This window comes from Bufo bufo, chromosome 7 (assembly GCF_905171765.1).
Source record: "Bufo bufo chromosome 7, aBufBuf1.1, whole genome shotgun sequence".
Taxonomy (NCBI): domain Eukaryota; kingdom Metazoa; phylum Chordata; class Amphibia; order Anura; family Bufonidae; genus Bufo; species Bufo bufo.
In genome coordinates this window covers 69,249,802-69,265,638 of record NC_053395.1, presented here as the reverse complement: position 1 = coordinate 69,265,638, position 15,837 = coordinate 69,249,802, and the positions used below count along the sequence as shown (strand labels likewise).

Sequence of the window (15,837 nt, the reverse complement as noted above, 5' to 3'; positions counted from 1 at the left end):
AAGAATCATACCACACTGCACCCGAAGAGGAGGAAATGGTATTAGGCGAGGGGACCGTAGTCCCGCCAGAGCCAACATAAAATGCGAAGGGCGCTGCAGACAGCGCTCTCGACCATGTGACCACTAGCACAGGGAAACAATGCCGCGGAAGGACAAATGGGCCAACGAAATGAATGAGTACCACCCAGCTCTGTGCAGTAGCGAACAGTAGAGCCCGTCTACTTAAATATAAGGTATTCATTTGTTGTTTATTGGACAACACCTTAGGCTTACACAGATGGACAGAATGATCTCCTTAGAGAATAGTGCAAGGCTTGCGGCAATCATCGTATCCCAAGAGAAAAAGTATGTCGCAGGAGGAAAGGAGGCATACGTACGAGTAGCCCCGTAAGCAGTGAGAAGGCCAACCCACCTACGGGACGAGAAGGAAACAACGCACAAGAACGTCCGCTCACTGCAAAAATATATCACTCAGCGAAGAGGGCCAGCCACAGAGTGCCACAGTATCTACGGGAGTGCAAACTGAAAGGAGTTATGCACAAGACTAGTATGGTATGCGATGGAACGCAAACTGACCGCCCCGAAAAAGGGGGGAAATGTACCTGGCAAACTGCAGTGGGCAAGAATGCAAAGGCCTGCCCCAAAAAGGGGGTGATGCCCAAGGCCGTACCTACGTCAGAGAAGTAGGGCATACCATACTTCGCCCAGAAAGGCGCCATGCACATGGCCACACAGTATCCAGCAGGAACGCAGGAGGTCCACCTAGTGAAAAAGGGGGGCATGCACAGGGCTATCTTAGCATTAAGTGAGTGTGCAACAATTCACCCAACCCGAAATTTCGTGAGAGTGTAACTACTCCGCCAATGAAGGGGAACATGTGCAAGTCCAGTACAGCACATACAAGGACAGCCTTGAATCTTGTGAGCGTGCAAAATTCCACCCATGGAATGAGGGGTGGTCACGCACAAGGCCAGCACCGTATCCAATGGAAGCGCAAGCGTTCCACCCATGTTAGAGGCCATGCTCAAGGCCAGCAACGTATCTGGTGAGAGTGTAGTATGCCGCCCAGAAAAGGAAGGGGGGGGGGGGGGGGTCATGCACATGTCCAGCATCGCATCCAGGGAGAATGCGAGCAGTCGGTGAGAAAGTGTGTATGCCACCGAAGGAGGCATGCCCATGGCCGGCAGCGAATCCAGTGAGAGTGCGTACACCGCCCACAGAAGAGGGGTCATGCATATGGCCGGCCGCGGATCCAGAGAGAGTGCAAGCACCCCGCTATGTATAGGGGTCATGCACATGGCCAACAATGTACCGGCGAGAGAACAACCACCGACCGAGGGAGTGTATGTATGCCGCCACCCGGGAAGGAGGCATACCCAAGGCCGGCAGTGAATCCAATGAGAGTACATCATACCGCCTATGTAAGGTGGTCATGCACATGGCTGACAGTGAATCCAGTGAGAGTGCCGAATGCCGTCCACAGAAGGGAGTCATGCCTATGGCAGGCAGCGAATCTAGTGAGAGTGCCGTGTTCCACCTATGGAAGGGGGGCACGCACATGGCCAGCAGCGAACCCAGTGAGAGTGCCGTGTTCCACCTATGGAAGGGGGTCGTGCACATGGCCAGCATTGTATCCGGAGAAACTGCAGTAGGCCGCCAATGAAAGGGGGATCATGCACAAGGCCAACCCGCAGTTAGGGAGAGTGCAGTATCCCGCCCAGGAGGGGGGTCCTGCACATGGCAGGCACCATAACTGGAGAGGGTGACGAATGTTGCCTACAGAAAAGGCATGCACTTGACCAGCGCCGTAGCGCGGAAAGGGCAAGAAAACCACCTAGAAGGGGAAAAAAGACCCTGGCAGCGCCGCAGCCGGGGAGCGCGACACCATGCCGCCTATGGAAGGGGGGCATGTATACAGGCAGCACTCTGAGATGAGGCTGCAGCGTCCTGCGCAGCCCACAAGTCATATATATAATAAAAACTTTCTTTTTTTTTTTTTTTTTTTTTTTTTTTAACACACAGCCTCACTGAGGCAGAAAAAAATAAAATAAAAGGGGGGGGCCACCTACAGGGCACAGATCCACCCATACAGGCTCATCGGAAGCCGGCCTGTACCCAAAGGGTTAACAGGGATCCGGCCTGGGGGGCGGCACTGCGATCCTCTGGGGGCGGGGGAACCTCCAGGCGGGAAGAATTCGCGCCTGGAGAAGTTCCAGCCCCCTCCAACAGAGGCCTGAATTTGCGGCCTAGTAGCGTGAAGCTGGGGCCTAAATTTTTAGCGGCGCCCGGCTGACCGGGGCCGCACAGTATTTAAAGTACCGGCCGGCCTACGGAGCGGCACATACCGGCCGCGGGTGCCCACCCCACGGGCCGTAAGAGCCGGGGCCTAAATTTTTAGCGGCGCCCGGATGACCGGGGCCGCACAGTACTTAAAGTACCAGCCGGGCCTACGGAGCGGCACATACCGGCCGCGGGTGCCCACCCCGCGAGCCGGGGACCCGGATAGAGCGGGATCGCGGCCTTGAAGTGGAACACAAGTTTTGTTCCGACGGTCGGCCGGGGCTGTTGAAGCGCTCATTTTGCAGGCCACGGTGCCCACCCAGCTGTCCGGAAGTGAGGACCCTGCACCCGGCAGCCATTTCACCCCTGGAGCGGGCACCTGCCTAGAACAGCGCTCCATATGGCCGGCAGCTACAACCTCCTTTCCCCTGGAACGGTGTCCGTGAGAGTAGGGAGGGTCAGTGGCAGCAAGGCGCGGGCCCTCTGGCCCTGAAGTAGTGGCCGGTAAGAGGGAGGGGGACCCTGAGACCGGGTCTGTGAGGGTGGACGCCTGCATAACCCCTCCATCAGGGGCAGCTAGTTGCGGACCTCCGCAGCTCCCTAGGCATTCTTCTTGTAGGGAGAAGGGTGCCAATGTCCTGGAGGCCAGGAGAGAGGGAGCAGAATGTCGCCCTGCGACAGCCCAGGAGCCAGCCTAGGTCTAGCATGGGCAGAAGGGTCCATAGGCCCAGTATAGGGTCAGGCACGCAGGAGACCGGGGGGGGACGGGGGACGTAGGGCTGGAGAAGCCTCTCTCTCACCATAGTCGTCTTCACCCTCGGTCCGTTCCAGCAGGGTCGCCCCTTCAGCTACTGGCACCGTAGTGGCAGGACGCTGGGAGAGGGACTTGGCGTGCGGGCGACCCTTGCGCTGGCGGGATGTAGGGGAGCGAGGCTGCCCTGATCCACCTTGCCTTCTGTGGGGGAGGCAGCAGTGCGGGTGACCGGCACTGGCGCAGCTCAACCCCGGGAGAACAGAGAGGTCTAGTGCGTCTCTGTTATCCCTGATGATCTGGAACAAAAATAAAATAAAAAAGTAAAAAACTAAAATTGAAACAAGGAGAAAGCAGCCCTGCAGAGCAGGGAGTGTCTTGCCTCCTTGGACACTAAGCAAAAACTGGCAGTCTCTCTCTCCAGGCTGAGGGTATAGCTGTGGAGGAGGGGCTTAACAGTCTTCACTTAGTGTCACGCCTCCTAGGGAGATGAGCTATACCCAAGGTCTTCTGTGTCCCCCAAGGAAACTGGGCGAGAAATATATTTTTAACCAAAAGGTGGGCTTTTGAACTAATGGTGGTCCGTGGATGGCCCCCAATAACAGTGCCATCCACAGATTCTCTCTCCCCCCCCCCCCCACCATAACAGTGCCAGTACTATTTTGGAGTGTGTACGATGGTGATGCCCACAATGTTTATTTTTTCATTGTTTACTCATTTTTATTTTTGGGAAAGGGTGATGATGGTTATCTTCCGATTATGATCAACTGGTATGCGTTAGCATTAAAGTAAAGCGATTTACTGCCTGAACGGAAAACGCTAAAAAACTCTTAAGATCATAAAGTGTCTAACCGCCAAAAATATTCAAATCAGGCTAGGGTGCAATAGAGCAGTTATGTCTTTTTACAAATATTGCATAACCATCCTTCCTGTCACACAAGAAAATCTCATATCCTCATTGGAGACAGTGACAATGCTGTGTTGTATATACTCTGAATGAACACACAGCGTATCTCCCTCCAAATAGAGGTGATGATAATGTGTAAAACTGTGGGAGGCATTATACAGTGTTCCTAAGGTGAGTGCTATTGTTTTTTAGCTTCTAACAGGCTACAGCACACTATTAGCCCCACATCCACAGGTATGATTGCTACACTCATCTAAAACAAATCCTTGTGCGTCTGCTCAAAGAGTTTCTATGCCGCACACACTTATGTCAGCATGTCCTAAGGAGCAGATAAGTAAATAGACAAGGTATGGTGAGCGCTACACGCTTCATAACTAGCACGCAGCTGTAATGTAGAGATGAGAAGACGCTGCACGCCTCTGATGGCGGGCATGCAGTTACAAAGATGTGTAGCCTCTGGTGCTGTATTGGAAAGGGGGATGATGTGACAAAAAATAAAAAATTATAATGTGTATATATACACTGCTCAAATAAAATAAAGGGAACACAAAAATAACATCCTAGATCTGAATTAAATATTCTTCTGAAATACTTTGTTCTTTACATAGTTGAATGTGCTGACAACAAAATCACACAAAAATTAAAAAATGGAAATCAAATTTTTCAACCCATGGAGGTCTGGATTTGGAGTCACACTCAAAATTTAAGTGGAAAAACACACTACAGGCTGATCCAACTTTGATGTAATGTCCTTAAAACAAGTCAAAATGAGGCTCAGTAGTGTGTGTGGCCTCCACGTGCCTGTATGACCTCCCTACAACGCCTGTGCATGCTCCTGATGAGGTGGCGGACGGTCTCCTGAGGGATCTCCTCCCAGACCTGGACTAAAGCATCTGCCAACTCCTGGACAGTCTGTGGTGCAACGTGACGTTGGTGGATAGAGCGAGACATGATGTCCCAGATGTGCTCAATTGGATTCAGGTCTGGGGAACGGGCGGGCCAGTCCATAGCATCAATGCCTTCGTCTTGCAGGAACTGCTGACACACTCCAGCCACATGAGGTCTAGCATTGTCTTGCATTAGAAGGAACCCAGGGACAACCGCACCAGCATATGGTTTCACAAGGGGTCTGAGGATCTCATCTCGGTACCTAATGGCAGTCAGGCTACCTCTGGCGAGCACATGGAGGGCTGTGCGGCCCTCCAAAGAAATGCCACCCTACACCATTACTGACCCAATGCCAAACCGGTCATGCTGGAGGATGTTGCAGGCAGCAGAATGTTCTCCACGGCGTCTCAGGACTCTGTCACGTCTAACATGTGCTCAGTGTGAACCTGCTTTCATCTGTGAAGAGCACAGGGCGCCAGTGGCGAATTTGCCAATCTTGGTGTTCTCTTCAAAATGCCAAACGTCCTGCACGGTGTTGGGCTGTAAGCACAACCCCCACCTGTGGACGTCGGGCCCTCATATCACCCTCATGGAGTCTGTTTCTGACCGTTTGAGCAGACACATGCACATTTGTGGCCTGCTGGAGGTCATTTTGCAGGGCTCTGGCAGTGCTCCTCCTGTTCCTCCTTGCACAAAGGCGGAGGTAGCGGTCCTGCTGCTGGGTTGTTGCCCTCCTACGGCCTCCTCCACGTCTCCTGATGTACTGGCCTGTCTCCTGGTAGCGCCTCCATGCTCTGGACACTACGCTGACAGACACAGCAAACCTTCTTGCCACAGCTCGCATTGATGTGCCATCCTGGATAAGCTGCACTACCTACCACTAGAGTGAAAGCACCGCCAGCATTCAAAAGTGACCAAAACATAAGCCAGGAAGCAAAGGAACTGAGAAGCGGTCTGTAGTCACCACCTGCAGAACCACTTTTATTGGGGGGGGTCTTTCTAATTGCCTATAATTTCCACCTGTTGTCTATCCCATTTGCACAACAGCATGTGAAATTGATTGTCACTCAGTGTTGCTTCCTAAATGGACAGTTTGATTTCACAGAAGTGTGATTGACTTGGAGTTACATTGTGTTGTTTAAGTGTTACCTTTATTTTTTTGAGCAGTGTGTGTAATATATATATATATATATATATATATATATATATATATATATATATATATATATATATTATATATATTTTTAACTTCCCATAGGGAATTAGCATTGGAGTATATCAGCATTTCACTATGTTCCTATGGAGCCCTTCCACAGTCAGGATCCCGATAAGATAGCTGCGGCAGCCTCAGATCCTTCAGAGGGACCGAGGCTGCCACAGGGAATGGACAGCTCCCCCAATCGCCACTAAGGGGAGCCGTTCCCACCAGTTTTCATATGCCATTTGACCACAGCACCTAAAGGGTTAAATGTCTGCACCCGGTGCTTATGGCACCTGTGAGTGGGAACCATATTTAAATACCCAACTTCTGCCGTAAATTTATAGTGGGCGGTCGGGAAGGAGGAGTTAAAAAAGGAGTCTGCCAGTAGTTTGGACCATGCTCATCTGTAGACCGCACAGGGTAGGGCTGAGGAAAGCAGTACAAACGTGCCTTTTGCACAACCTTTATAATCAGGAGGAGTGCGAATATGACCTTTTACTCTGCCAGATTCTATTCCTGCATGTGCACTGGTGGCAGTGCTTCAGTGTGAGGTGCTCTCTGCATTGAGCTGATTCACAGGAACTCCTCTCTGCTCAAAGTGAGCTGTAGCATCCAACTAGGAGTTGCACCCATCACCCATAGCAAAGGGGAGAAGTTGTGTTAGAGCTCAATGAAGAGAGCAGAGTAGACATCACAGTAAAGCTCTGAACCCTCAGCACTTGCAGGTGCAGAATAAAAGTTCATGTACACACTAGTCCGGATATAAAAGCTCTATAAAAAGTATGCTTGAATTGCTCTGCTTAGGCCTACCTAGTACTTTTAGCAAGACTCCCTATTAGGGTAAGAAGGTTAATCTAACCCAGTGGTCGGCAAAGCGCCGCTCGCGAGCCACAAGCGGCTCTTTAGACTCTTCAATGCGGCTCTTTGGTGCGGGCTCCCACAGCGAAACCAACCCATCCTGCACTACAGAGTTCTTGCCTGTGGGACGCATTTGCGTTCCGCAAAGCAAGAGAGGGCGTGTTCGCTAACTATTAGTGCACGCGCATCATGACAGTAAGCGCCTTCACTTGTAGTAGTACACACCTCCTTCCAGACGTCGGAACGTGCTGCGTCACAGGAGGAAGTGACGAAGGGTAGTAAAAGTTCCCGGGCAGTGAAATCTGCCAGAGCCAGAACACTGCTGCAGTGCAGGCGCTTTCTTTGAAAGTGACTACAGGCATAGAGTCAGAGTCAGTGTACCTCCTACAGGTGACTCAATTATTTGGCATTTGTTTAAACAGCAAAAGTAATGTCTGCAGACAAGTTTAATAAAAGTAAAAAATGATAGATAAAATGAAATAAAGATCTAAATAAAAGAAAGTACATATAAAACTACTTTTTAGTGGTGCGGAGGCACAGCCAGAAGCACCACGGAAGTACTCTGTAGCACTCATATCCCGTATCCTGGACCCATTGAAGTGAATGGGTCCATGATGCGGGCTGCACACGGCCAGTGCCCGTGTATTGCGGACCCGCCATATGCGGCCCGCAATACTGCAACGGCAGGCACATGAGCCTTAATAGTCCTCACTGGTACTGTTGATGCAATAATCGCAGAATATTCTCAAAAAAAACTTCTCGCCCAATTCCTTGGGGGACACAGGAAACCTTGAGTATAGCTCATCTCCATAGGAGGCGTGACACTAAGTGAAAGACTTAAGCCCCTCCTCCAGCAGCTATACCCTCAGCCTGGAGAGAGAGACTACCAGTTTTTTGCTTAGTGTCAAGGAGGCAAGACACTCTCTGCACTGCAGAGCTGTCTTTGCTAAAGATTTTATTTTTAATTTTTTCTCTTTTATATTATTTTCAATTTTTTTGCTTTTTTTCAACAGGGACAACAGAGTCGCAATAGACCTCTCTGTTTTCCCGGGGTTGAGCTGCGCCAGTGCCGGCTATCCGCACTGCTGCCTCCCCCACAGAAGAAAAGGAGGACCAGGGCAGCCCAGCTCCCCTGCATCCCGCCAGCACAAGGGTCGCCCGCCTGCAAGCCCCTCTCCAGCTCCCTGCCACTTCGGTGACAGTGGCTGAAGGGGCGTCCCTGCTGGATGGACAGAGGGTGAAAACGTCGAATGGTGAGGTGGCTGTGCAGCCGTTCCTACCCCCCCCCCCCCCCCCCCCCCGTTAGGGCTTTGACTCCTGCTGACCCCTCTGCCTAGCCTTCATCGTCCCGATTACAAGACATCCTGTCGGCTCCTTTGTGTGTGGGGCAGAGCTGAGCGGTGCTCGAGGGGGAGGGTTACAGCGCAGTTTACCTCAGGTGCGGCGGCCGTGTGGGCCGCCTTTCGTTATTCTCGGCTAGTGCTGCGGCAGTGTTCAACTGCCGGCTGATATTCTGGCAGGCGCACGCTCTTGTCCGGCTACCGGTGTGTCGTTCGCCTCCGCTTATAAGGAGGTGGACGGGGGACAATATTCTGTGGGGCTTCAGCGGCATATATTTTTTGAATCGCGCGTGCGAAAGTTTCAGCGGGGGGCGGAGCTTCGTTCCGCTTCCCCTTTGCATGTTAGGCTTCAGTCAAGGGGCGGACGTCCTTTCTTCCCGCTCCTCACTAGCCCCGCCTCCTCTTCGTGCCTGCCTGCTCTCAGGACGGATCATTTTTACCTCAGGTGTTGCCGCTGCCGTTTTGCCGCTGCTGTTGCCGCTGCTGTGCCATCTGCTCCCACTGTGACCTGGTAGGACTGTTGACCCCTTCTAGCACTGCAGCCCTCTGGCCTGGACGCTTTTATATTACTTCCAGCCAACATGTCTGACCCCTCAGTGCCTGCTGGACCTTGGTATCATACCTGCACCGCATGTAAGGCGCCCCTTCCTCAAGGGCAGCCTGATCCGCATTGCTCGGCTTGCAAAGCGCCATTACAGGGTCCGCCATCTGTTGTGTCACCCCCTGGCCTCTTGGATCCCCCTGACTGGGCTAGATCCCTTTCCCAGGCTGTGGTCAGTCTCACTAACGTTGTGGGCCGCCTTGCAGATGCATTGCCCTTACCGCAGCATTCCCCTGCTGGGCCCTCCGGGTCCGCTATCTTAGCTGACCCGTCTGAGTCTCTCTCTCCAGGCGACACCTCCAGAGCCCGTCAACCCCAGAAGCGGTCCAGGGCGGAGCACCTATCATCCTCGGATGCTTCGGTATCACCCCCAAGGGTGCGCTCAGTCGGGCCCTTCCTCATTACAGGATATGCCCTCTGAAGGGGAACTAGTCGATTCAGATTGGGATATGGACTCGGCCTTGCCTTCAAAGCTGGCTTCTGCCGTGGGCCATCTTATTAACAATATCCGTGATACCTTTAAGATTCACGATGATCCTCCTAATTCTGAAAAAAACAGTGTTTCCTTTTTTCGCCAGAAACAGGCGTCTGCGGTTTTTCCCCTCCACGCTGACTTCTCGTCGGTGGTTTCTAAGGCCTGGGCCCGTCCCGATGCCCGTTTTACCCCGCCTAAGAAGTTGGATATCTGTTATCCATTCCCGGCGGATTGCATTACAAACTGGGCGTCACCACCTAAAGTCGACCCCCCTGTGGCCCGTTTGTCCAAAAGCACGGCTATTCCCGTTGCAGATGGTTCTTCCTTACAATCCAGAGGATCGCCGTATAGAGGCCATTACAAAAGGTATCTTTGCAGCCTCCGGTTCCGCCCTCAGGCCGGTCTTTGCCTCCGCTTGGGCTGGAAAAGCGGTTTCAGAGTGGGCGTCTCAGCTGGATCAGGAGCTTGAATCCGACGTCCCTATTCAGGACCTCCGTGCTCTAGCCCAACTTATTGTTCAAGCCGGCAAATTTGTCTGTGAGGCATCCCTGGATGCGGGGGCTCTCATAGCCCGTTCGTGTGCCCTGGCCGTTTCGGCTAGGAGGGAGCTTTGGTTAAAGGTTTGGACGGCGGACGCCACGTCAAAGCGGTCTCTTACTGGCCTTCCCTTCACTGGTTCTCGATTGTTCGGGACCCGCTTGGATGAAATCATCTCCGAAGCCACGGGGGGGGGGGAAGAGTACACATCTTCCCCAATCCAGGACTAGGAGCACCACTCGAGGCCGTCCCACCTTTTCTCGCTTCAGGTCTTCCCGCACCTCGCACCACTTCAGGTCCATCCACTAACCCTGTCCAAGACGGACGTAAGAAACCTTTTTTTCGGACCCAGCCCTCCTGGCGCAAGTCACAGCCTGCTCGCCCTCCCGCGACCAAGCAGAACCCTACCTGAAGGTGCGCTCCCACCCACCCGGGTGGGGGGACGTCTCCTCCTGTTCAGGGACTTCTGGCAGGCACACGTCTGCGACGCCTGGGCCCTCGAGGTTGTGTCTTCCTGGTACAAACTCGAGTTTGCGTCCCTCCCCCCAGTTCGGTTCTTTCGTTCCCGGGTTCCCCGGGATCCCCAAGGGGCGGCCGATTTCTTTACTGCCACTCGCACCCTTCTGGACAAAGGGGTCATCACTCCGGTTCCTATGGAAGAAAGATTCAAGGGGTTCTATTCAAACCTTTTTGTGGTCCCCAAAAAAGAAGGCTCGGTTCGTCCCATTCTGGATCTAAAACGGTTAAACCGTTTCCTTCGTCTTCAGCGGTTCCGGATGGAGTCTCTCAGGTCGGTGGTGGCCTCTCTGGAAAAAGGGGAGTTCCTGGCCTCTATCGACATCCAGGACGCCTACCTTCATATTCCGATCGCTCGGTGTCATCAGTGCTTTCTGCGCTTTGCAGTGGGGTCCGACCACTACCAGTTCGTTGCCCTCCCCTTCGGGCTGGCGACGGCCCCTCGCGTTTTCACAAAGGTCCTTGCCCCTGTCCTCGCCTTACTTCGTTCCAGGGGAGTTTTTCTTCTTCCATATTTGGACGATCTCCTTATCAAGGCACCCTCTCTGTCACCGACATCTGCCAGTGTGGACCTCTCGCTACAAACCTTACGCCGGTTCGGTTGGATTATCAATCTTCCCAAATCTGATCTTTCTGGGGATGCTGCTGGATACAGATGCAGCGGAGGTTCGGCTTCCGTCAGAAAAGCGCCAGCTCCTTCATCGGTCGGTTCGGAGCCTTCTGACCCACCGCCATCCTTCTTTCCGGTTCAGCATGCGGGTCTTGGGACAGATGGTGTCCTGTTTCGAAGCAATCCCCTACGCGCAGTATCACTCCCGCACCTTTCAGACTGCCATTCTGTCCGCCTGGGACAAGTCCCAGGAGAGTCTGGATCGGCATTTTCCCCTTCCCCCCAGATTCGCTCCTCTCTCCTCTGGTGGTTGCGGACCCCTCTCCAGGGGAAGTCCTTTCTGCCGATAACTTGGTTGGTGATTACCACCGATGCCAGTCTGCGGGGTTGGGGGGGGGGGGGGGGGGTGTTTCCTCCTCGGTCCGTACAAGGCACTTGGTCTCCATCGGAGTCCAAACTGCCGATCAACGTTCTGGAGCTGAGGGCGGTTCTCCTCTCACTCCGGCATTGGACTTCGCTGCTTCAGGGTCACCCTGTTCGTGTCCAATCGGACAATGCCACGGCTGTGGCATACATAAATCATCAGGGGGGCACTCGCAGCGCGGCGGCGATGAGGGAGGCGTCTCTAACCCTTCGCTGGGCGGAAGTTCATGTTCCAGCCCTTTCGGCCATTTACATCCCGGGGGTGGACAATTGGGCGGCGGATTTCCTCAGCCGGACGACGATCGACCCGGGCGAGTGGTCTCTGCACCCCGACGTCTTCGAGTCTCTTTGCCTCCGTTGGGGTCGTCCGGACGTGGATCTCATGGCCTCCAGATTCAACCACAAGCTTCCCACCTTCATGGCCAGAGCCAAGGATCCGGACGCTTACGGCGCGGACGCGCTCGTCCTTCCCTGGACGGGGTTCTCTCTCCTCTACGTTTTTCCGCCCCTGCCTCTTCTTCCACGAGTCCTTCGGAAGGTCGCGGCGGAAGGCACGCCTGCGATCCTAATAGCCCCGGATTGGCCTCGTCGTCCTTGGTACGCCGACCTTATGCTGCTCCTGGCAGACGCTCCCTTGCCTCTGCCTCTAAGAGAAGATCTCCTCTCTCAAGGGCCGATCTTCCACCAGCATTTAGGGTCGCTACGTTTAGCGGCGTGGCTATTGAAACCGCAGTCCTAACGCGGCGGGGGTTTTCTGCTGATGTGGTCCGTACCATGATTCGTGCACGTAAACCGGCATCGTCCAGGATTTATTACCGAACCTGGCCGGCCTATTTGAACTTCTGCGAGACCTTAGATGTTCATCCCCTTCGGTTTTCTCTCCCCACGATTTTATCCTTCTTGCAGTCTGGTCTGGACTTGGGTTTGGGTCTCAGTACCCTAAAGGGTCAGATCTCAGCGCTTTCGATCCTCTTCCAGCGCCCTCTGGCTCCGCTCGGTCCAGTTAAGACCTTTCTTCAGGGGGTTGCTCACTATGCTCCCCCGTATCGCGCTTCCGTTCCATCTCGGGATCTTAATGTTGTGCTGACGGCTCTCCAATCTTCTCCTTTCGAGCCTCTGCGTAGGGTTTCCCTTCGCTTGTTGTCTTGCAAAGTTTTTTTCCTCGTTGCCATCACGTCTCTTCGGCGTGTGTCTGAATTGGCGGCACTTTGTGTAGAACCCCTCTTGGTTTTTCACCAGGACAAAGTGGTTCTCCGCCCGGTTCCGGATTTCCTTCCGAAGGTGGTGTCCGCTTTTCACTTGAATGAAGATATTGTCCTTCCTTCTCTGTGCCCGTCCCCGTCTCATCCTCGGGAACGGGATCTTCACCATCTGGATGTTGTTAGGGCCCTGAGGATCTACTTGGATGTAACTAGACCCTTTCGGCGCTTGGATTCTCTATTTGTGGTTCCGGAGGGTCCGCGCAGGGGGCTGGCGGCATCTAAAGTGGTTATTGCCCGCTTCATCAAGATGGCTATTGCCGAGGCTTACCGTGCTAAGGGCAGGGAGCCGCCCTTTGGTGTTACCGCTCATTCTACCAGAGCGGTCGGGGCTTCCTGGGCTCAGCGAAATCGAGCTTCGGCTGAACAGTTGTGTAAGGCGGCCACCTGGTCTTCTTTGCACACTTTCACCAAGTTCTACAGGGTGAACACTTATGCATCGGCGGATGCTGCTTTGGGACGCCTGGTCTTACAGGCGGCGGTGCCTTAAAGCCTATGGTGCTTTAATTCATCTTGGGTTGTGGTCCCTCCCTCTTTTTGGACTGCTTTTGAACGTCCCAAGGTTTCCTGTGTCCCCCAAGGAATTGGGCGAGAAAACGAGATTTTTGTATAACTTACCAGTAAAATCTCTTTCTCGCTCTTCCTTGGGGGACACAGCACCCTCCCATTGTTTTGGTTGCCCTGACGGGTGTTTTGACTTGTTGGTGTTAATTTGGTTGATCCTTGCCTATTGTTTTAACTACTTGGGCACATAACTGGTAGTCTCTCTCTCCAGGCTGAGGGTATAGCTGCTGGAGGAGGGGCTTAACAGTCTTTCACTTAGTGTCACGCCTCCTATGGAGATGAGCTATACCCAAGGTTTCCTGTGTCCCCCAAGGAAGAGCGAGAAAGAGATTTTACTGGTAAGTTATACAAAAATCTCGTTATTGAAACTAAAAATCAATGTACCTTCCTATATATTTTAGGTTTTGAAAATGTGTCTCAAAAGAAATTTCAAATCGTGGTTTTGGCGATATTTGGCTCAGTTGACAAAAAAGTTTACCCACCACTGGTCTAACCTAACAGAACTTACCTCTATTCTAAAGGTTCGACTTGTAGCAGGTGATAAACACTCTAGTAGTTCCTCCTCCTGATGTACTCCAATTATCTTGTAGCTTACAATTTCTAGCAGCCTTAACAGAAAAAAGGAGAAAAATAAGTATACATGAAGGAGGTAGAGCATTTATCCTTCCTCCAGTAACTACTTGTATACAACACAGCTTGGGAAATGTAGAAGTCTGACACTTCCCTGTAAATACCAGGAGTTATGCGCATTCGCACCATGACAACTTCAGCTCACACTATGATTTTCCATAAAACATCAATGCATATTTTCTGAGCTGTTACTCTTGCAAATGTATCAATAAATGAACTGATTATTATTCACCTTGCTAACAAATTATGTCCTTACAAACTGCCAGTATCAGCAGTGGTAGGACATGGCAGATTGTGTAAAGACACCCACCCCTTTGAAAAGAACAACGGTCAAAATCAGTTGTCAAGGTAGTCATACATTTTCTGGGAGGAATAACAGAGGGTTGTCAGAATGCAGATTTCAAAGAAAAGATGCTTCAGCATAGTTCATTTTATTAAGACTATATATCCACACGCCGCATATTTTTTTGCAGAAATTTCTTTGACCGATAAACTTTCATTTATCTGAATTAAGGCACATGGATTCCTGCAAGCCCCGTACAGATATATGGAACAGTTACTGCAACAAGTCTGTTGTGTGTGAATTCACCCTGAGACATTACGAAGGCCCAGGATAAACAGCACATCATGGTACTCGATTTTATGAAGACAATGGAGGAGATTTATTGATACTGGTGCACTGAGCACTGTGTCAGTCTTCTCCAATGTAAGCATGATGATATTAAACTGCGAAAGCACACTGATAAATCTGTCCCACTGCCTTCAATAGGAAAAACAAGTCACTTACCTCAATTTACCAGATCCTTTCTCTGACAGCTCAACAGCTCTTTTACATTCTTCTAGAAGATCTCTTACACAACCGTGCTTGTCCGGGTATAGTGTTATTTCCTGTACACAGGTAAAAATAAGAAGAGTAAGGCAACAAAGTAATAGTAGAATCGTAATGACGCATACTGTAGGCCTAAAAAGCAGGCGTCAATTGCCTGAGGGTCGTGAATTTCAGTGTCTTATCTGTTCTAAGACATTTCTTCACCATTTGTGCCAAGCACATAAATGTGAGGATTACTGCATGGCCAGGATTTACATTAAAAAATAAAATAAAATCTCTATCCTGACAAACCCGACATCAAAAAAAAAAGCAATAATTTGAGTCACTGAATGGCAGTGATATATTGTCTGAAATATTTAAATATAAATATTACAAAAAAAATAAAGCGGGCCGATGTGACCGTAACATCAATTACATTGTAAACTCTAATACACACCTATGTCGTTACTTTTAGACAAACAAACCATTTGTGAGAGCCATTAGAAAGGAAGTGACCTCCTAGACAGACTTAGACCCTCACCGATCTTGGGAATGAAGGGGCTGGGATGTGCAAAATGCCCCCTTCTACCTTTTCTCTACACAATGGCGCTCTTGGTCACCTGGCTGTGTAGAGAACACAGCAGTGAAGGAGCCATAATGGTGGTGTGTCCCCTTCATTCCCAGGATCATTGGAAGTCACAGAGGTCCAACCACAGATTATAAAACTACAGCATTATGTTATTCCCGGCTCTTCCACAGACAACTAATGGACTATGCTCGACCTTCCAGTCTGACCTCCACCGACCAGATGCACAGGGTGGGGGGGGGGGGGTTAAGATGATTTTGCGGCACAACCCCTTTATTTTCATAGTACAATTGTTAAGCCAACAAAATGCATACCTCTTCTCTAAACTGGCTATTCAGCCATATACATTTGAAGCTCCTTCTGTTTTCAAAGTCTGTAATCTTCATTTTAAGCTGAAAGAGAAATGTTCAACGTCACAAGAGCGTCAAGTGGTATAGAACACCACAGCCAGTCTTTTATATGAGAGCATACCTGCTGATAATAGAGTTTCTTGGGTTGCCTCGGCTTGAAGAATTGCAGAAGGTCCCGTAAAGTTCCTTCATAATTATGCCTAAGAGGGTTTCCAGGACCATCCCTGTACCTATAAATTTCATCAAGTGGTAA

At 51.3% G+C, this 15,837-nt stretch overlaps 1 protein-coding gene across 1 annotated transcript in view; it reads right to left on the bottom strand.

Moving 5' to 3' along the window:
- Nucleotides 1-15,837, bottom strand: part of USP7 (ubiquitin specific peptidase 7) — a 92,030-nt gene that overhangs the window by 9,756 nt on the left and 66,437 nt on the right. Inside the window, exons 24-27 of the mRNA XM_040441764.1 lie at nucleotides 15,706-15,814; nucleotides 15,549-15,626; nucleotides 14,628-14,728; nucleotides 13,719-13,818 (exon numbers count right to left, since the gene is read on the bottom strand). Coding sequence (XP_040297698.1) covers nucleotides 13,719-13,818; nucleotides 14,628-14,728; nucleotides 15,549-15,626; nucleotides 15,706-15,814 — 388 coding nt within the window. The remainder of the gene's footprint in view (nucleotides 1-13,718; nucleotides 13,819-14,627; nucleotides 14,729-15,548; nucleotides 15,627-15,705; nucleotides 15,815-15,837) is intronic.